Source organism: Falco peregrinus, chromosome 8, assembly GCF_023634155.1.
Source record: "Falco peregrinus isolate bFalPer1 chromosome 8, bFalPer1.pri, whole genome shotgun sequence".
NCBI classification, from domain to species: Eukaryota; Metazoa; Chordata; class Aves; order Falconiformes; family Falconidae; genus Falco; species Falco peregrinus.
In genome coordinates, this window is record NC_073728.1 from 19,868,354 (window position 1) to 19,890,095 (window position 21,742).

General features: G+C 46.2%; 1 protein-coding gene across 3 annotated transcripts in view; it reads left to right on the plus strand.

Annotated features, from left to right (window-relative positions):
• CHN1 (chimerin 1) overlaps window positions 1-9,862 on the plus strand; it is a 103,720-nt gene extending 93,858 nt beyond the window's left edge. For all 3 annotated transcript variants that reach the window (XM_055812861.1, XM_055812864.1, XM_055812862.1), the window contains 5 exons: window positions 2,772-2,945; window positions 3,630-3,707; window positions 4,878-5,015; window positions 6,041-6,146; window positions 8,939-9,862. In XM_055812861.1, coding sequence (XP_055668836.1) covers window positions 2,772-2,945; window positions 3,630-3,707; window positions 4,878-5,015; window positions 6,041-6,146; window positions 8,939-9,110 — 668 coding nt within the window. In that variant the 3' untranslated portion in view covers window positions 9,111-9,862. The remainder of the gene's footprint in view (window positions 1-2,771; window positions 2,946-3,629; window positions 3,708-4,877; window positions 5,016-6,040; window positions 6,147-8,938) is intronic.
• The last annotated feature ends 11,880 nt before the right edge of the window (window positions 9,863-21,742 follow it).

The following is a 21,742-nucleotide window of genomic DNA, read 5'->3' on the forward strand; positions in this document are numbered from 1 at the left end:
TGCTGTTTGTGTGAAGCAGCTAATTTGCACTCACAAAATCGCCTATGAGGCCTCATGAGCGAGACACTACTATTCCAGTCTTCTAGGCATCACTTTTGACATACTAGAGCATTTCACACATGTTGGAATAGGTGCTTCATGCAGGAGTTCTAGGAATTCTGTGTATAATAATTATATTTGAATTTGTAAGTACTATTATTGCAAAGTTGACGTTTCAAAATAAATCAAGAATTAAGATTTCCCGTGTAGTGTTAATTTGCTTCCCTTCTGTGTGTTTGTTAAGTTATTGCCTCCAATTAATTTGACTATGTATGATTTTTACTCCACAACTTTGTCTTTATTCTGAAAGCAGAGCTTGCTTAATAGCACCTATCCGGTGTTTTGTCTTCTTGTCGTTAAAAGTGCTGGTCTTATTAAAGGCGCAGAATTCAGACCTTACACTGGAGATGTAAGGTTTTTTCCCCCGTGCGTTTCCACAAACATTTAATGACTTGTTTCTGCAAGACCCAGGGGAGGCAAGAACAGCTTCTCCTTCCCGTGTTACAGCTGAAGCATGAGGCACTGAAGGGTTCAGGTCACACGTTTCCAGTGAATTTGGATTCCCTATTTAAAGCACAGAGGGACCTGGTTTTTCAAAGTTCAGGCAAAATGCAGCACTGGGCATAGACATTTGAAGTGTAGGTGGAGAGCTCCCCTGGCCTGCGCTGGCTGGCGTGCTCAGAGCTGCTTTGTTCCACACCCACAGGTGTGGCAGATGCTGTGCATCAAAGAGATCACGTAGTCATGCACCTTCTGATTTGGGGTCTTAAAACCCCTGATTAAATGCGGAGTATAAATCAGTGTTCTGGTGAAAGCAAGTGCTTTGGCTGTTACTAGTTCCTCTCTGTCACAAATGAGGCAACTAAGTGAACACTGGAGGAACCCAAGTGACCAAAGAGAACTTCACGCTTGGAGGGACAGCAGGTGCCTGGGGCTCCAGGACAGCCCACGGTAATGTGCAGCTCCTGGGGCGAGCCCAGAAGAGGGCTGTGGGACAGAGCCAGCCGCTGGGGTGGCCTCATGGTGCAGCCCGTGGGCAGGGCGCTGGGTGCTGCGTGGCACAGCTCTGCCCCAGGGGGGTTCGCAGCGCGAAATCGCAAGCAGGTGGGAAATTGGGCATTCGCAGCTCTCCGTCTTGTGCATTAACTGCTCCTGGCAGGGCAGGGAGTCACTCCTGCACAGAAATAGCTAAAGAGAATTTTAATCAGCCATTTCATCTGGATCAGGGTCTGTGCAAGTTTTGACTGATTGAAGGTGACATGCCGAACTTTAATTGCAATCAGAGATTGGAAGTTTTACAGAGGATCCTAAGTGACAAAGCTGGTTGCTTTACAGGCCTGTTAAGTAAACAAAGTGCTTTTAGCAGCAGGCTGCAGCTGACTTAGTGGAAATTAAACTTAGCGATGAGTTCTGGGGTTTACTGTTTTGGAAAGAGCAAAGTCAAATAATCTATGGGGCATTAATGAAAATGCAAGTATTGGCAAAATCATCAGGAATGAAATACGAAGGGGATAGACAGATACTCAGTACTGCAGTGGGAGAGGAAATTACAAATTTTCGTCAAGGCATTGATCCTTCAAGCTCCTGCATCCCTTAATTCTGCAGAAATCCAGGGGACTCGCAAATGGCAATGCAGTGAGGTACAGAAATGCTTGCAGAACTGGAGTCTCCGTGCGTACTGCATGGCAAACACCCTGGCTGCGAGGTGCTGCCTCTCCTGCCGGTTGCTCTTTCCTCGCAAGCACCTGTGAGTCTGGTGGAAGGCAGAAGTGGCAGTGACAGCAGAATTACTGGGGGCAGTGGCAGAGGCTGCTCCTGACACTGGCCTGCTGCCTGCTCGTGTTGATCACAGTCTTCATCCTATTATTGGTGCTGTTTCCTGAGATTTTTCCATCCAAAACCCTGAGTGTTTTTTAGGCAGAATACTTTTCTATAATCTGATTTCAAGTAAGTTTCACTTAAACTGAACCTCTTTCTCAGTATGTTTACAATAAAGCTGTGGGGTTGTTTATGTTTAAAAAAAAAAAAAGGACAGTTTTTTCCTGAGACCTTTTCAAAGTCAATAGCATTGTTTTGCTGCCTGCCAACACTTTGTTTCAGAAACACCCTGTGAAACGGTGTCAGAATTGCTGTCACCACCCACCAGCTTGGTGACCCCGGTGCCTGTTTCTCAGCTTTCCTCAGAGCTGGGGAACAGACCCTGCTATGAGCAGCACCAACATGGGCTGCCACCCCTGGCAGGAGGGTGGGGGTCCCCGAAGTGGTTCGGGTCTGGGGGCTGCCTCGCCAGTGCACGCTGCGGAGGGGCTGCCGCCTCTGAAACCCAGTCCCGACCTTCATCTCCCCCAGGAGGTGTCTGCAGTGCCACAATCCAGGACTACGTTAAAGCTGTGTTAGATCTGCAGCAACTTGGGAGGAAGATTTAGATCATGGTAGCAACATCTGCAATAGTGGTGGGGAACGTAGTTGACTCTGAGACCCTGATTCAAAAAACCATATGGAAAGTGTGTCGCTTTGTGTTAGATCTTCCAGGGACAGAAGAAATGCCTTGGGTAGAAAATCTTAGTTCAGGTCTGTCCCTACCTCACACATTTGATGGGTAAGGGGTCTCAACAGAAGCAGTAGCTGTGAGATCAGGTCAGATCCCGCAGGAGACGTGTACTGTGCAGTACTGACCTTGGGATACGTTTTCACCAAACACCAGCCTAATCATATTTTCATTTTTCTCTCAGATTGTGGTTTAAATGTGCACAAGCAATGTTCCAAGATGGTCCCAAATGACTGCAAGCCAGACCTGAAGCATGTCAAAAAAGTGTACAGCTGTGACCTTACAACGCTAGTAAAAGCACACTTCACTAAGAGACCAATGGTAGTAGATATGTGCATTAGGGAAATTGAATCTAGAGGTAAGGCATAGTTAATGGGCTTTCGTTGCTTTACTGATAATCCGTTTAGATTGATCTGGGTCATCTGGATTTCTGCGGAATGTATGATTGCTCAAAACAGATTTGCACAAGACATTTTATGACTGCCAATTACCCTGCACAGCTAATATTACACTTTGCATTGTTTCATGGTTCATACCCATTTATAATTTTTATAGGTTCTGCTAGAAAATGCTTAATGGACAATCACTGCTTTACAGTTATATATTGGCACCTACCTTTCCTTTAATATTTTTATTTTAAAAATAAGTGAACGTGCTAAAACAAAGGCAGTTAGTATTGATGTGTTCCCTCTTGCTAGTTCCCCTAGCCCACACCAAGTATCCTTTTCTAGAATTAGAGTATTTGTTTTCATTCTGAAATAATGACTGAACGTCAAGCATGTTATTTTTAAATTGGTTGTAATAGGTTTAATTTGTTTCTTCAGGTCTGAAATCATTTGCGTAAACAGAATTCGGTGCTGCTAATGCAAGGGTCAGGGTTAAAAGGCCAGGATAAGATTTCATTCTGAAAGAAAAGCCTCATAAGGCTTTTAAAATGTGTCTTCTTTTTCTGCCTTAAATGAAGAACTTGGCAAAGGAAGAACTGGGTGGAAGGAAACTAAAATCAAGATTAATTTTGGTCTTGTTAAAATGTTCATTGCAGGTCTTAATTCTGAAGGACTATACAGAGTATCAGGATTTAGTGATCTTATTGAAGATGTCAAAATGGCATTTGACAGAGGTACGATCTTTCCTGCATGCTGGAACTTTGTGCTGATGTATTAAATATACACAATTTTTCTACACAGCCTTGGTCTGTCTCATGCTCCACTGCATCAGGGGTCTGAAGGAGTCCGGCGGCTGTGCTAGCAGAAGAGGAGTCTTCCCATCAGAAATGCTTATCAGCTTCACTTTGGCCTTTATGACCAAAATCCACTTTTCTCCTTCTATCAGTGTCTGTGCTTCAGTAATGATGTGCATGGAAAAGGACAAAGCTTTCTGAACTACTGCCCTAGTTTGCAAGTAAAACTACGCTCAGGGGGGTGGGGGAGGGATAGAGGGCAAGTGGTAAAGTACCTTAAGAGGGCTGTGCAACTGAAATCCATCTTTCTGGATGAAAGCTCCAAAATAATAAGATGAATACAATAGTGCAAACAAAGTTTGAATTATTACAGTCTGTAAGAACGTCAGTGAGAACAAACCCTTCTCTCTGAGAAAAGGCAATGGGAAAATTAAAGGCTTTCCAGCTGCAGTCCCCCTGTCGCAGTAGGAATCGAGGCCAAAATCCATGCTGGAAACTCTCCCTCATGTTTCTCTGGAGAACTGGACCTACTCAGACAACATCTGTCTCTTCTGCAGCGTTAGCAGGGTGGGGATGCACTGGAGAAGCCAAGTTCTGGATCTGTGTCCACTGTGGTCAGGAGTAGGTAGTATGCTGGAGCTAAATGGTGAACACATGTTTATCCTGTAAAGTAAGGAGGCTGGGGACTAAGCTGGTTTTCTTTCTTTAAGGTTTTTATCCCAGACTCCCCTGATTTCTCCTTCGTTGCTGACAAATGTGTTGTTTGGCAATGCACTATGTTCAGAAATAGCTAAACTCCCACGCATTAATGCAAGATAGATACTGCTAGATCAGGTAGGCAGGTTTTTCCCCCCAAGAAAACCTGCAGGTTTTTGTAATCATTTTAAATGCAGGAAGGATAGGTTTCCTTGTAAAAATGGTTGAGGTTTTCATCCTGAAAGTATGAACTTCACAAGCCAGTAACTCTCTGTTTTGCTTATAAAGGCCAACATCTGTAGTTGTGTCCTTTTTAATAATGTTTGCTTAAGCGAGTTATTATTTTTCTTGCGAGTGCTGTTTTACATCTGTTTACATTTCCAAGGCTTTAATGTCAGTGCCTTTTCCACACAGATGGGGAAAAAGCTGATATTTCTGTGAATATGTATGAAGATATCAATATTATCACTGGTGCACTTAAACTGTACTTCAGGGATTTGCCAATTCCACTCATCACGTATGATGCCTACCCAAAGTTTATGGAGTCTGCAAGTAAGTGTCACAGGTTTTTTCTCCTGATTCTCATTTTCAACCTTTTCTTCTCCTTTTTGTGCAGTACTTGCCTGTTCATTTAATAGCTGTCCCATCAGCTTTTACCCTGCATGCCCTATTTAGTAGGGATCGCAGGAGTAAATATGTACTGCGTGCACGACATGACTGCAAGGTGCTACGTGATCATGGTTATATTTTTCATTGCCTTTGTCACCAGGAATGCTTCCTCTTCATCACACATTACCAATTACATCACTTTGTATGTCTTGCATGAACCCCTGGTACTTAACAGTGACATTTTAAGTCTGTTGGTTTTGTGATGCCAGAAATAATGTGATTTATGAAAATGTTTAGAAATAAGAAGTCCTTTGTTTCTAGAGGTGTCCGTTTTGAGTGTTTTCATAAGCTGATAAGCACACATCCTAAGGCCACCTTCGAGGCTGGCCTTGCAGACACTGAATCTGCCAGCATGGCAATAAGCCCAGCTGGAACATCTCTCACAAGCGTCCTGGCTGCCTGAAGCATCTCTGCAATGTAGCAGTCACACGAGCCACACCTGGAAAGGTGTGATAGCCATGGGTAGAAAACAAGGGCCAGATGCTGGCCTTACTGCTCCTCTGGAGAAGGCTTTTTCCAAGTTGTATGGACACAGCCAAAGATGCTGATGGCAGTGTTCCCAGTACCTTCTGCTGTCCCAGGGTTGCACCTGTAGATTATTTGTGCAAAACTAGTCCAGTCATCAAGGATTGCCAGGGGAACTTTTTTCAGTGGCCTGCAGGGAATCTTTTGGTGGAGTGCAGTTTGCTTTGAGGAGCTTTCTTTGTCCAAAACGAGTCACATCCTGAGAGTGCTCTGAGCACCTCTTTGCACAGGCAAATCCTCCACTGTGAGGTTTTGATAGATTCTGGGAATCAGTAATTCAGCAGAGCTGTGAGACCTGGTCTTCTCTTCAGGCTACCATTGTTGTCTTTCTGTGTGTGAATTCTAGCTGTACATGTGGCGACAGTTGAACATCTGTGTTTCAGAAACCACTGATCCGGATGAACAGCTGGAAATTCTCCATGAGGCGTTGAAACTGCTGCCACCTGCGCACTGTGAAACCTTGCGGTATCTCATGGCACATCTGAAGAGGTAGGTGGACTAGCTGGAAAGAACTCTCAACCCAAACTCATTTTTAGCAAAGTCCAGAAAAGTCTGGGCAAGGCCCACCAAATCGTGGAGATGGACTGTGGCAGGGAATTATAGTCTGCACAGCAGTGAATACACAAACACTGGGGTTTATCCCACTTAAAGCACTTGCAAAGCACTTGAAGGAAATAAGTAAAAAAATGCAGTTTTGAAACATGAAAGTCGAACAACAAAATTGTTCTGCATTTCAGATTGCAGTGAATATTAATGGTAAACAAGCCATTCATACCTCTGGGAGTAATAAAGTCACTCCCTGGGCAAGGAGCTAATACAGCTTAGTGGCTACAGATTGATGTCTTTTTCTGCCAAGACTCGTCTACCCTGCTCGTCTCTGAGACCCTAAAAAAGACAGCAGACACTAGGCTTTAGCTGCTGCCAGTTAGGCACAGTGTTAATTGGCCCTCCAGCTGCAGGTCTGGTGAGGTCTGCCAGCTGTTCCTTGTCAGCGTGGAGCCCCTTGTTCCACCCGCTGCCTTCTCAAAACCATAGGAGCATAAATTCTGTCTGAGGTTTCTCCTGCTCCCCAAGACACAATTGAAATTGGTCAGTAGGCTGAAAAATTGTTAGAGTGAGACTGACAGATGAATATCCAGTACAACAGCACAGGTTCTCTTTCTTTCAGAAAACCAGGGGGGGGAAAATCAGTGTGGTGTGTTAGGGTATCCATTTTAGTTTCTCAAGTAACATGAACTTACTGTCAATATATAAGAATCATTCCCTTTCCTTAGAAAAATACTTCATTTTCAGCTCTCTTCTGTTTTTTTCCTTTTGCAGTTCTTCTAGAAGTAGGAATATGTTGACTCTGCTGAGTGCCTCAGGCAAAATTCAGCCACAGGGTTTCTGCCTGATTTGTCCATTTATTTCAGTGTTTCTAATGGATGTTTTAGGACAGACACAGGGATGAGAGACACAGGAGCAAAAAAACCCACCTTACTGCTTGTGAAGTGTGAAGTTAATTTTTCCTTACCCTGTTCAGGGGTAGCTGTTGCTGCTCTAATTAGCAAGTTGCTTTTGCACGTTGTATAGGTGAATGATACGGTAGAAGCGTGACAAAATCCACTCATTTTTAAACTTGCTTTTAATACATTTGTTAAAAAGAGACATGGTGCTCGACAGGTTGTTGTCCTGCTGCTGAATTCAGGTAACCAGACAGAGCTCCTTTATTTGGATTAATTACAGACTGAAGGCACAGTAGCCTGGAAAAATCAATCTGACTTGTTTTAAAATAAAAATTAAGGCAGAGGGGGAAAAAAAGGAGAAAAAAAGCCTTGAATTTTTTTTATTATTTTTTTTTAATACCGAAGGATTTGTTCATGAATGCAGGATACCAGAGTGGTGGAAAGAGAAAAAATTTAGCCAGACCCTTTCAGTCCCTGTCCCTGGGTTCTTAGTTGTTTCTGAGAATCCTTATGTGTTCTTGAAGCCATCATGTGTATGAAAACATTTGCATCATCTAAATCTGTTCCCTTGAGCGGGGCAATTCGCCAGGATAAGCCACGGCAGAAGCTCAGGCTCCAGGCATGTTTGTGCCTGCCTGCTGCGGGCAGCCGCGATGGCCGCGGGCAGAGCCAGGGCACCCCAGCAGGCTGTCCCCCTGCCGCCCCCACCGTGCGACCCTCAGCTCCACGCTGAGCACACAGGAGGGCACAAGCTCCCTCTGAGCCCACATTAAGAAATACCACCCGGTGACCCTGGGGACCATCGTGGCAGGGCAGCGGTGACCCTTCTGGCATTTGCTGAGCAGACATGTTTCTGCGGTAGCCCTGGCAGAGGTTGCATCTCCTGTAGGTGTAAGTCTTGGGTAAATTACATTTCTGGAGGTGGCCTGCAAACCTGCCCATGGCAGGGCCTCAGCCTGCAGCTTTGAACAGGTCGGATTCCTGTGGGGCAGCAGAACGCAGCCTCCCCACCTCCTCCTCTCCGGCAGATGGGAGGCAGGCGGGGGGAGGCTGCCCTGGGCTGGGGGCTCAGCTGCTGAGGGCCCCGGGAAGGGGAAGGGTGGAAGCGGGTCTGTCGGAGCACACGTGTAATGACCTGCTTATTGGTGCAAATGAGGTTACAGTGAGACCTTGGAGGTTTCAAAGCTGCCCCAAAGTGATGATTCAGGTTTTCTTAATACATGCCACAGGGCATCATTTGTCTCGGAGAGGAACCAGGTGTGCAGCTTAGCACTGTTAGCCCACAGTGCCTAAAGGCAGGGAATCCACACGAGCTGTGCTTCACCCCCATCACTGTCTAGTCACAAGAGAGGACCGGTGTGTCCACGTGGAGCCATGCCACCAGGGGGACCTGGGCAGAATCCCACCTGGGTGGGCACAGTAGAAAGTCTCTAGTGACCATAAAGCTGCTAACCTAATAACCAGCACAGCCTGCCCCCCGGAGGGACGGCTTCCGTGTGGTGCCACTGTAAAGAGCAAAAGCAAAGTTGTTCTGATTTGTCTGAAATCACCCCCCAGGCCCCTCCCTCGCCCCAGAGTACCGATTCCTCCTGCAAGTAAACATGGTCTGTGTGCGTGGTAGGACAGAGGTATTTGAGTCACTCTAAGCCCACACAGCATTTGCACTCTTAACTTCTGAGCATTTCACCCAGTGCTTCTGTATGTATCCTGCTGGAAATGGCAGCCTCTCTGAGGCTTTGGGAAGAGGCGAGTATTTCCAGTCTCCTTGGTTTTCAAGCATATCCAGGCATGGTTTGGCCTGGAAGGAATGTGAAAAACACTGTCCTTTTTTTACAGAGTAACGCTCCATGAAAAGGAAAATCTGATGAGTGCAGAGAATCTGGGCATAGTTTTCGGACCAACTCTTATGAGAGCACCAGAGCTGGATGCAATGGCTGCGTTGAATGACATCCGTTATCAGAGACTTGTGGTGGAGATGCTTATAAAAAATGAAGACATTTTATTTTGAATATTTTGGGGGTTTTGTAATAAAAAAGGAAGCAACCATGTTCTATGGATGAAGGAATATTTTAAAGTAATTTAATGGTTCTTGTTGCTGAATTCCATATTTGCTAGAGCTTTCAATGTATTCAGGATAAAAATGAAGGAACTCTTTGTCATTTCTGTAGTGCCATTCAGCTGATGTTGAAAAAGGTTAACACATACTTTCCAGTACTAGTAATCCTGGGTGTTTATCATGTTAAAATAAAAGACAAAAAGCCTAAAGCTATTGCATGATTTGCTCCCTGTTCTCCCTGTTCTGGTGAGACTCATTCCATGAAGAAAACAACTGAACTGGTGCAGCATCTTTGTTCTGGATAGTTTGTGATTGTAATTCAGCATGTTTCTCTGTGTAAACCTGTTGTGAATTTGCTTTTATGTTCTATGTAATTGGTTTCTGATACTAAAAAGAAGGCTGACGTGAAATGGAGCCTCTGGCAGTTTACTGACATTTCATATCATTCTCTGCCACTTTTGGGGCCGATTTCTTCTTGGGTTTCTTTCAGTTTTTTCATCATATAGTAATTTGTTTTTAACAGAAACAAAATGTGTACTTTAAACGTTACTTTAAGTAATTCTCCATGATGTTTATGGTGGTTGCAGTGAAATCTGCAATGCTGAACAGTGTTCCTTTATTATTATTGCTATTTTGATTGTAATTTTGTATTTTTATCTGGCATGCATACATTAATTTATTAAATTTTGCTTTTAGAACTCTAACGTTAAGCTATTTATTTTCACTTAACAAACATGTTTCAAAAATACTGTTTGTTTCATTTTTTTACATTGATGCTTCAACCCTGAACAACCTCTGACTTAAATTGAGTTAGAGCTTTAGCAGTTTCGACACAGCCATTCTGATCTAAATACTTTGGAACCTGACACTTTACTAAGGTTCCCACAAATTCGTCTTTAGTTTGAAAATGTCTTTCTTCATTAGGTGCTTCTCAAAAATGCTTTAAAGCTCTTAAGCAAAGCAAAAAATTATCGTCAAGCCATCTACTTATTTTTTATATATATATATAGTTATACAATATATATACAAACTGGAATTGCAGTTTACCATTATGCAGTTGTAGCTGCCCAAAGCAGATGGATACACCACTGAATTTCAAATGCAAATACATCACAGAACACTCACTTTGCACTTAAAGCACTCAGCTGTGGCGCAAGCACTTGGGCCTGCCCTGCAAACACCATCCGGAGGAGGAGGAATAATCCCCTGGCAATCAGAGCCAGCTGTGCTCCCTTCCTGTCAGCGTTAAGGTTCCTCCCTGTGCCCACCCCTTCTCTTACGTGCCTGGCCAGGAGAGGGGAGAAGGCAGCTCTGCTACAGCTCCCCTGGAAGGGGGGAGTGAAGGATCCTACGAAGAAAAGGGTGAAACTGGGGATGCACGCTGGTAACTCGGGGAGCACGGCTGGGGGGCTACTGGAGGGGCAGAACTGGGGGAAGGTTTTGAAAGAATCTAAGGTTTTGTTTGGGGTTTTTTTTAATCTTCTGTAGCACTAAAAGTTGGTTGCTGCTATAATTCCTGTATTAATTAGTGCACATTATCACTTCATTTATCCCAATGAACCGACACAGTTGGAAAATTATGTCTCTGACCACAGCCTTGCCCCCCTGCCCCCAGCCCAAGTGCAATGGCCCATATGCTTCCCAGTCACATCTGCCTTGCACTCTCCAGCAGCCACATATGTTCACTGCTGCCTTGTTCCAAGTCCTCTCCTAAACATACCATGCTTCCCCCCGCTGCCTCGACAGCATGCGATGTATTTCTTCACCCCTCAGACTCTTATGGCCCTGTGTATCCCAGTCCTCGCTCGGACCCTAGTGGCCCTGTGTATCCCAGTCCCCAGGCCATCCATCACTCCTGCCTTCCCTTCCAGGGCACCTGGCTCGGGCCCTGTCACTGCAGTCAGTTCTCAGCTCCCTGGCGTGGCAGCACTTCTGTGTCATCGTGTCCATGGTCAGGAGAGAGCGTTTTTTTCTGAACCGTGCTGGCGAGGTTCCACACGCGTGTGTCTGACCCACTCGTGGCGCTCAGCGGCCGGGCAGCAGTCCCTGCCGTCACAAGCACACTTGCTTTCCCCCAATTCTCACGTTCTGATGAGATATGAAGGAAACTGCATGCCAGGTGATGATAAAGCTTCAGAACACGTTTAATGCCAAATAATTGCAATATTCAAACAATTAAGATTGACAGTGTCTGGTCACCGCGCTGCTCACCCTGTGGGGCACAAACTGCCCCCCCCGCCCCTCACAGAGCAGGTGTCTCTGGGGTTCCAACACAGGCTGTACGTTGCGTTAGGGACAGGTCGGTGGGGATGGGGGCCCCAGCGGTCAGTGAAGTACTCTCTTGACTTTGAATCCCTGGAATCTGTATCCAGTGACTACTCTTTTAAATCTCTTCAATTTAATTGGGATTTTTCATTAAGTGTCTAGGCAAAGTCTCCATTTTAGTCTTGGTTTTGCTACTGTCTTAATGAAACTGATCTTTCCTGAGCGGTAACCATTAAAGCAGGTAGTGTAGAAATAAATGTTGTCTTTGCGGTGAATTTTATACTTCTTTTTGCTGACCAGGAAGATACTTTGCATTTAATTACATGATTTAAGCTTCATTTTTTTAATGACATGCAGAAAACTGGTATTTTTAGTATTTGTATTAGTTAAATTACAATACAATAAATAACCTAGGTCTGTAAGAGGTAAAAGCTATCACTAAGTTGATCTCTGAAGGAGTTGATATCCAGGAAAAATGCATGTTATCCCTAGCTCAGGAGTTGACCTTACCGTCTCCAGTGCCGAGGGGTACGTGGCTGCAGCCTGGGGGTTGCAGACACTGGAGCCGCCTCACTGGCAATGTGTTATCGAAAGGCAGTTGGCCACAGTCAAAAAGAGGGGAAGAAAGGATTTAAACTGAGGAAAACTTCTTCCTCGGGCTTCTAAGAAAGAAATGAGAGGCACTAGCAAGACGTATGAGTTGGTGGCAGTCAAGGAACTTGCACAGATTGTGAGGGAAAGGAGGTCTTCAACAAGGATAAAGGAAGGCAAGATTAGTAAAAATTATGGAGGCAGTGAAAAACTGTCAGATTTTTATGTCTAGCAAAAATTACATATCACAGCTCTTGAGGGGAAAAAAACTATTTAGGACAGTGCTTGGAGGCATAATTAGGAGCTTTAGGATGGAAAGGAAAAAAGGCAAAAAAATCTTGCAGCAATTTCAGGAATGTCCCAGCAGTGAATTAGCCCAGTGGTGTAGCACAGGGTTACCTGACCTCTTATCAGCCAGGCCAAGCCTCTGTAGCTCAGTGCAAAAGATGTCCTGGGTGGAGACAGGCTGGGCAAGGAGCCCCTTGGTCCAGGCCCCCTTGCCGGGAGACCCGCAGTGATGTGCAGCAGCCTGGCATCTGTGTGGTGCGTTGGACTTGCTACGCGTGGCACGTGGGACACCCCTCGGGAGAGCAGCACGTGCTCCCCACGTCCCTCGCCTGGTGGCAGGGCTCCTTCCCTGGATGGGGGCCGCGTCTGCCTCCAGCTCCCTGCCGGAGGGATGTGTCGCTGTTCCCATTTTGGAGCGCAGGGCAGAGGGAAAAGTGCTGCCTGTTGAGGCCATACACAGGCTTTTGGAGAGCTCTGGGGTAAGGGAAGCAAGCTGCATGCTTGTCTCAGAAGGCAAACTTCCGTTTATGCCAGACTAGCTGACAGGATGGAAAACCCTGTTATTTATGATTTTATGCAATACCAAATTTTTCCTGCCCTTTCCCCTCCAATGGCAAAGGAAGAAGTAAAGGCTTCTAAAAGGCATCTATGATATACTCATTCTGTTCCTGACCTAATTTTTGCATGCTGATTAATGTTCTGCAATGTTTTCGTTGTTATAATTACATTGCAATACGGGGAAAAAAACATTTAGTGAACCTAGCAATCACGGATTTCTTTTTTAGTCATGCAAAATTACTGCTTAGCAACTGCACATCAGCCCTGGGAAGCTTATGTAATGCAGGAGAAGGAGGGTTAGGAAATGCGTGGTGGAGTAAAGCGATTGCTGAGCAACCCATGTAAGGCAGGAGTGCCTTTGGTTTTGGTCACATGCTAGCAAGAGTGTCAGTAAATGGCAGCAGACGAGGACGAGGACGTGTGCCTGAGGGCAGGGCGTGAGAAGCGGAGTGTGGGGCTTGCTCCTGCACCTCCAGCACATCTCCCCAGGTCCCCTCTCTGCAGCACGGGGCTGGTTAGCGCTGTGAGCTCTGCCTGCAACAGAGTCTGAGCACCCTGGGCTGATGTGCCGAGAGGGGGAAGCCTTACATCAAGTGATCCAACTCTTCTTCAGTTCTTCAGCACGCTCTGCCTCTGGTCGTGGGCATTTCAGGTTGTACTGTTCTCCAGAGCCGTTGCATATACTCATCATTTCTTTACACTGGCCTGATTCGCTCTCTGTGTGATCTGGGCCACACCACAGAGGTACTCTTCTTGATGCCACCTTCTGTATCTCAGTTTGGACAGCATGATTCATGAACTTCTCTAAAGTCTGTTGCTGGTTTCATGGTCAGAGTACCATTTTTTCTGATTTGATCTCTCCTGAGAGTGATGTCAATAAGCTGCCCGAGATAATTTTTAAAGGGCTTTTAGTTAGGTATCCTTTCCTATTTCTCATGTAAATATTTCATCTTGAGGACATATGTAGCTCTTTGTATTATTCAGGTCTTTATCGCTGTTTTGCCACAGTGGATTGGAGAAAACAGTTCTTAGGCCTCTGGGAGGCTTTGATTAATGTATTTCCTGAGGCAACTAGGCATTGTTTTGAAAAATACATTTGGCAGCCAACCAGGATTCATTTTCAAGCACTACGTTGCCTGTAATTTTTGTTTCTTGCTATAAAGCCTAGAGTTTGAATGCTAAGATTTTTCTCTTTGCCTCTTTTTTTTTTTTCATGCCTTATTACTAACTGTGTCAGTTATACAAATAGGATTGTCTAAAGTGTTAAAAGTACTTATTTTGTAGATTAATATTTATAAGGTGATGTTTTCTAAAGCTTATTTGAAAGATCACTTACTAAACCAAGAAGCACTTGGCACAACACGATGCTGTTGCTCACTGCTCATCTCCAGCACCTACTCTGTTCTCAAAAAGGGGGAGGTGAGAGATTCCTTTAATTGCTTTTTTAATTTTTTAATTGCTTTCATGTGCTCCAGCATCATGATGCTGGACATAGGTTGTTTGCACCAGGTAATAACTCTCACATGACATCTTCCAGTAAACTACTGGAATTCAGGTACACTGAGATTGCTGCAAGGTGGGTTAGACACCACCAATGTGATGCAGCACAGGATACCCCACAAAAAAGAGGCTCAAAGCCCATCTGAGCACCTTTATAAAAGTAGGCAGAGGCCAATAAGCAAGTACATGTGGAGGAGTCGAAGCATCTGTCGCAGGCTGTTCCCTAGGTGAGTTGCACTGCCAAATCACGTTCTCACAGAAAACTGAAATTCTGGAAGTAGTTCCCCAACCCACACATTATCTTGCCCTTCAGAGAAAAGGCATCATTTCCAATTGCGTTACAATACAGTGGATACGTTTTGTTTTCAATCTTGTTAAAAAAACCCAAACAGTAGTCCTGTGTGGCAGCCCAGATGCTCACCATTCTTAATCATTTCAAATATGGTGCAATGCTGAGTCTCTACAGCTCCTTCATGCCCTCTCATTAGAGGAAGAGTTGTCGTCTGCCCATGGCTGGCTTTGAAGTTCTCTCTCTGTCATATAAGTCAGGAAGGTCTGGTCTGAAGTTACAGCAAAACAGCGACTTGGCATTGCCTGGTGAGGATATTGGCAGTGCAGGAGACTAAAGAAGGAGTTGGAGGTACTGCCTGGGAAGCGTGGCTTGTTCCATGGTCTGCATCCATCCTTGGGCTGGAAATCTCTCCCAGCGTTAGGAGGGATCTGACATTCTCCTTCTCTTGCGCTGGTGGGAGGAAAACCCCCACTAATGTTTCCTCTTCCACCTGCAGCTCTGGCATCAGGGTTAGCCTCACTCCTAAGCTGTCATGTCAGTTCGCTAATAGTGTCGGATAAGAACAGAAAACTCATCTGCCAGTGCACCTACACCCAGCTCTCCTGTTATGAGTAAGTTAAACGGTGAGCTTTGACCTACCAACATCCCACCCCCGCAATGCTTCTCTGGGCTCCAGTCAGTCTCCTTTCAGTTCCACAGCTGAAGAGGCAAACGTGCTCCCAAAGGTGGAGGGAACCAAACACTTTCCTTCACCTGACAGCGCTGGCTGAGAGCTGCCCAAGTGACCGTCACTGCTGGTAGGTGGGGATCAGAAGTGCTGTGGGTGTACTGGCATCTTCATTGCCTTCTCCCTTAATGGCCTGAAAGAGGCCAGCGTGGTTCAGCGGGGCATCCCACCCTATTGCCCACTTCTTGCAGGTACGTTAAGTTTGTGATGGGATGGAAGGTAGCTAATCTGTCTGCTGGTGGATGTTTGCAGTGCACACGAAAATTGTGTCCTCTGCATCATAAAAAGAATTAAGTGGCCCAGACCTCCTTCTTCATTTCTTTGGTTCTTTTTAGTCTGCTTATATTAGAGATTTTAAGAACCTAGGAGTGCAAATGTTATCATCTTTCAGCTGATCTCCACTGGATGGCATCAATGGTCTGTGTACCAAAAAGTGACATGTTGATTTTTATTTATTTTTTCTTTTTTTTCCTCATTACACTGAATGGGAGTACACCAGAAGCAGTCAGAGAAATGAGGCTCTTGCTGCTGTGATAACTTCCCTGGAGAGCCAACAGTCAGTGTAGCACCACTCCTAACACCCATTCCAGTACCTCACCAGTGACCTGCAAGTGCACAGGGGCACAGAAAAATGAAGGAAAAATATCTTAACGTTTTCAGAATTGATTAGCTAAAGTAGCCAGGAAAACTGACCAAGGAAAATGGTCACATGGAGTATTCTCTTGTTCCTTAATGAAGGCAGTATGGATTGGCTGGATGCTGTACGGAATGACACATGTCATCTGGACACAAAAGGCTGCTAGCACCACAGAGCCACTCGCCATGCTGCGCTTCAGCCCACGGTGAGCTTTTACAGGTGAACACAGACTGTTTGCTCGAAAGCACAATGCAGGCTCAAGGGCTGTGTGACAGGTTAGTGTAGATGGGCCTTTGTGTGCTAGGAGGATGAATTTCAAAATTAGGCTAATCGGAGAACTAGCCTTTCTTAATCATTAAGCTGGAGCTCTGCCTTCTGTTTCAATGCCAGTTTCTGGTACACGGCTGTTACTGGTATGCTTTTGCTCCTGCACTGCTTGTGTTATGCTTACATTGCTCCCCTTGCTGTGCTGTGTGTTTACCAAGATACTCCCCCAACTGCCTTGAGTCTGGTGTTTTCAACTCCTGTCAAATCCCAGATATTGGTGAGTAGGGAAATCTGGAATTTGGCTTCATGTGCAACCCCGAGTACGAAGCTGGCGTGGGCTGTCGGAGGAGTGGGAAACCCCTCCTGACTTCTGACCGGCGTGTAGGCCCACCCAAACATGCCTTGCTGCTGCGACCCCCAGCCCTCCTGCGGGAACCCAGAGCCACCACGCACTGAAAAATGTACCCCAAAAGTGGGGGTTAAATACTTCAGTTAGCACTTTGAAGGTGTTTCTTGAGGGCAAGTTTTTGTTTTTCTGTTTTATCGGTTATAAACAAAAGCTTGTAAGTTCCCTGTTGTCCAGAGCAAGAGGAATGTGGAAAAATCTTGCAGCCTGCCAAGGAGGCAAAATAAATGTTGTGTGACAGGTGACAGCTACACACCAGGAATGACAGAAGTCGGTATTTTCCACTAATTACCAACAAAATGTTGTGTGTGTGCTGGCAAAGATCCCAATGCAAGCAATAAAAATGTGTATTTTGGCATGAGGTCAGTCCCAGGTAAAGCACACATCAACAAATCCAAGTGTGTCATGTGCAGGAGCAGAAACCCGTCCCTGGGAGCTAATGGACAGCACGGGTAGAGGATGGCGTTTCCTGCTTTAAAACGCTGCGATGGCTCAGATAGCACAGTGGGGTAAATGTTGACTTTTTAAAGGCAACCACTGCAGCGCTAGGTGAGAGGGATATTTTGCAGAGATCTGTTAGGTGTTTCTGGGTTCAGCAAGGGCTTAGGGAGGGGAAGCACTGTGTGCGAAGGGAGAGAGTGCTCTGCCACCCAGCCTACTTGGAGAATTAAAAACAAAATAAACTTGTTTCTGCGTGTTTATCCAGTTAATACCAGCGATGAAAGAATCTGCATCTCAAAGCTAGGCATCCCGGGGCTCTCACAGGGTTATGGAGGTATTCTCAGGATCACAAAAGTTTATCGCAACTGCACTTGCCACAGGTGTGATGTGGGATGCTTTGGCGCACCTGCCTCTCACCGCGATGTGGGTGCTCCAGGGGAAGCAGATGACATCTGTATGGATGCTTGTGCTCTCATCCTGTAGCCGGGACTACATGGGGAATGTGCCATGATGTTCCAGGAGTTAATTGCTTTTGTATTTGGGAGTGATGACATTGCAAAAAGGTTGTAGTCAATTGTATCCTTATGGGACAGCAATTGGAGAAGAGCCTGTGTCAGTTAAGAGCTAAAATGTGATTTTTATCTTTTTTTCCTCTGCTGTGAACTGAATAAGAGAAGCAGCTAACCAATGCAGCAGCTTTTAGGCAATAAAACATACTTCCCACATTGCCAGTTCTTCTTTCAACTGGCTATGTAGTAGAGCTCCCCTCAAAATGTCTTCAGGAAACCTTTGAATTACAGAATACTGGCCAAAATGTGTCAGACCTCATAGAAGCTGAACAAGCAGCTTGCTTTTCTGTAAAGCTGAATTTGAATAGTCTGCACTGCAGTTACTCCAATGGAGAACCATCTGCATTTAAAAACTGATATGTATATCTAAACATGTAAATGTGAACTTCCAGAGATAAGCTTCAGGCTAAATGCTGTCTGTGGTCCTACTCATGAAAGCCACTGTATGAAATGGAGTAGGGCTATGATACAATACGCATGCATTTCCAGAAGTCAGGCAATGCCAGGCTCTACTTTCTGCACTGATAGTAACTTGGCTATATACTTACAAAAGCAAATCGGCATCAGAATATGTACCCAAAATATAATATGGTGGTATAATGCCATTTCCAGAGACACGCAATTCCAGGAGAGCATTCAGGTGCCCAATGCTTGTTTAAACTTTGCCTTGGATGTCTCTCCACTGTCAGGATGTGGCTTTGACACCTGGGCTGCCCTCCCTGCCCAGTTTTACTGTCAGCTGCCAGACTTTTGTGCTTTGTGTTTTTCTGTGGGGTATGAGTGAGATTTTCCTGACCACAGAAGCAGAGTATCTGAGGAGTCCTGCTGTGCAAGAAAGTCTTTGTGAGAGGGTGGATGAGCAGAGCTGTTCCTTTGCTGTCCTCGCCACTCTAGCACAGCTCACGCAAATGCTGTGCTGACTGAGCAGCCCACAGGAGCAGGGCAGAGCAAACCTCACATCTAACGGACTTGTCCTCTCGTTGTCTTGTTTGGCTCTCCAGCATGACTCACCCAGGTCCCAGAGCTACGCCGAAGCACCCAGATAGGAGCCCTAGGAGCAACCCTGTCAGGGATGATAGCTGGGATTTACCACTGCTTTATTTAGCAGCTTTGTCCAGCTCCAGGACCGGTTTCCCAGAGTTTCTGTAACAGAAAGGCAATGTGAAGCTGCAGCTTTCTTACCAATTCCTCTGACACTTTGCAACCAGTCAGCTTGTGCCTGTCATTGCACCCGACTGTGTCTGCAGTTACTGCCAGTCCCTGTTCTCACTGCTGTGCCTGCCTTGCTTGAGCTGGGTAAATGAGTCTCCCTTGCCAGTGTTATTTTCGTCTGAGCAGTGTGGCTGTGGGGGCTGATGCTGGTTTAAAGAGGAGCCATGTTTTCCCTCACCTGCAATAGCTTGTGCCACTGATCTGTGTATTTTGGCTTGTGGTTTCTCTGTTTGACTGTGGGCCTTTTTCATTGCCCTTCTCTTCCTTTCCAGACTCAGGTCCTTTTTTTCGGAAGCATCCTCCTGGTTAGATAAATGTGCACCACCTCTGTGCCACGGTGTGAGCTCTGTAACCGCAGAGGTTAAGCTCACTGCTTTTGAATGAGGTTTTGTCATTTTTAATTCCTTTGGCCTGTGTAACAGAAACCAAAGGAAAGATATGCAGCAAATAAATCTGCTACAAACATCCATGGGGATAAAACACATCTGCAGGATGGCTGAGGTGTGTCTCGGCGTGGAACACCGCAGCTCTGAATTTCTTGGTTTGTGGAACTAAACCCCACCTGCCAGTGCGCGCTGGCGTGTGTGTCGGTGTTCAGCACGTTCCGTCGAGCACCGGAATACGCAGGGCAGGCGCAGCCCGTTCGCCCCTCAAGGCTGCCGCCGGTTCCCGGAGTGCTCGGGAGCACCGACTGCCCCGTTCCGCCCTGGCGCCAGTGGCCGCCGGGCGCCACCTGGTGGCGGCGAGTGGAGCTGCGCTGGCCCCCGCGCTTCCCGTCGGCCGGCCAGCCACAACGCGCCGCCAGCCGCCCGCTGAAAACCCCACGTGAAAGCTGATACCGCTTTTCAGCTTTTAAGCCCTTAATTTCACCGACGAAAAATCTTCCTTTCCCCTCTTTTTTTTTTTTTTTTTTTTTTTATTTCCCTTCTGCTTCCCCCCTGCAGGCCCTGCAGCCGCTGGAGCCTCCCCCTTTTTGGAGTCAAGCATTGGCATCGATGCATGCAACTCTGCGACAAAGATTTTGGTGCAAATCTAGTATTCCTTACTCTGCCAAAAGCATTAGGTATTCTGCTCGCTTGTAACGTGTCTGTATGATATCACCCTGCCAAAGAGACTTACCTGCAGCAGTACTTGTTCACGGCTGACTCCTTTCAGGCTGGAGCAGGCAGAAGCCCACGCAGCGCTCGTTCCCAGTACGTGTGTGAATGGAAGGAACGATGCCTGAAATTCAGCAGGCAGTGAGTTCTGCTTCTTCCCAATCGATATGAATGAGACTGGTCTGCCATGAGCACAGTGGGCAGGGGGTTTGTCTGAGGTCTGGGAGGGGCCTCACAGACCAAGCCAGAAAGCTTGTAGTTGAGAAAGACATGACAAGGGTTTTTCTGTGTGGGAATAAAAAATTTGTCAAAAAAAAAAAAAACAGCCAACCCTTCTTAGCAAGGGATCAAATTCAGGCACTCGCTATAGCTCGTCCCCTCCGCTTGCTTTTTCACCTCGGTCACGACAGGTCACGTTCCCCTGCTAACAACAAGCGGCATTCACTTCTCTGTCCATTTTTAACCGCAGGAGCTCAGGTTGCCTTGATTTTTGGGGAAGGGAAACAGTCTTGTGTCTCTGCCAGCGAACATTCCTTGCAGCCAGGCCGTCAGTTCCCAAAGGCCTTCTCCAAATACCTGCTGCGGCCTCCTCCGGCGTGGGCTCTGGCTTCCAGCCGGCGCGGGGGGCTGCTCCCGCTCCGGGGGGCTGTTCTCCGGTCAGCTCAGCTGCAGGAGGAGGAACGTGTTTCTGAGGCTGCATGCTTGCTGGGGCTCCTACAGAGTCTGCATACTGCCAATTCCAAGCAGCTACACCTTTTTTTTTTTTTTTGGGGGGGGGGGGGGGGGGGAACAGAAATTTACGTTAGCCAAAAACTATAATCTGCCAAAAAGCATGGTAACACTCTCCTCCATCTGTTTTGGAGCAGACCTGGCAGCCCTGCCTTGGGTAGGCAGGAATGCTTTGAGAGACCCCGAGAGGATCCGGAGGGGCATCGCCAGCATTCCTGCAGTGCCTCCGTGCAATTGTATCTCTGCTGGTGACAGCAGCTGCCCAGCCGGGGATGAAGGTTGGAAGCAGCCAGCCGCCTGTTTGAAATAAGATAGCTGTGACAATGGGAGCTGCTGGCCCAGGCACAGGTCAGGAACAAGGCCAGGACTATGTAGGTGGACGGTTTTTACTGGAGGATAAATGTAAATGCAGAGCCTGAATGCTGAGTTAGTGGAGGGGGGTGGGTGAGGGAGAGTCATTTAATAAAAAAATAAATTAAAATAATAGTAAAGGCATCCAGCATGAAACACCAAACCAGCTGGCAGACAGCACAAAGGGTATCCAGAAGAAACTGAAAGCACATCTTGTGTCACCCAGAGGCAAAGCTGAGAAAGATTTTTGTGGGGAATGTTTTCTGGAAAAGGAAATTTGGAACAGCGTGTGAGAATAGTTGTGGCACCTAATGCAATGTCCTGTCTCTACACAGCAGGTGCCTAGGGAAAAGCGCAAGAACAGCTCAAGCATTAGGCAATATTTCCCCAGGACACTGCCCAGCCTCCTGTGACTTGTGACTCTGGGACTTCTATGACAGACTTCTTGGTTTGTTTTTTTTTTAAATGTATTTAACAGCATAAAATTAATTTATCAAACTATTTTTTTCTGAATACGCATAAACTTCTAGCAACCAGACAGTCCCATGGCACTGAGTTCCACTGCAGCCATACTGTGGGAAGGAGTGTCTTGGTTAAGGTTGCCAACTGTAGATTTCCCTCAGTGCCCTCTCCTTTATTGCACTGGGACAGAGA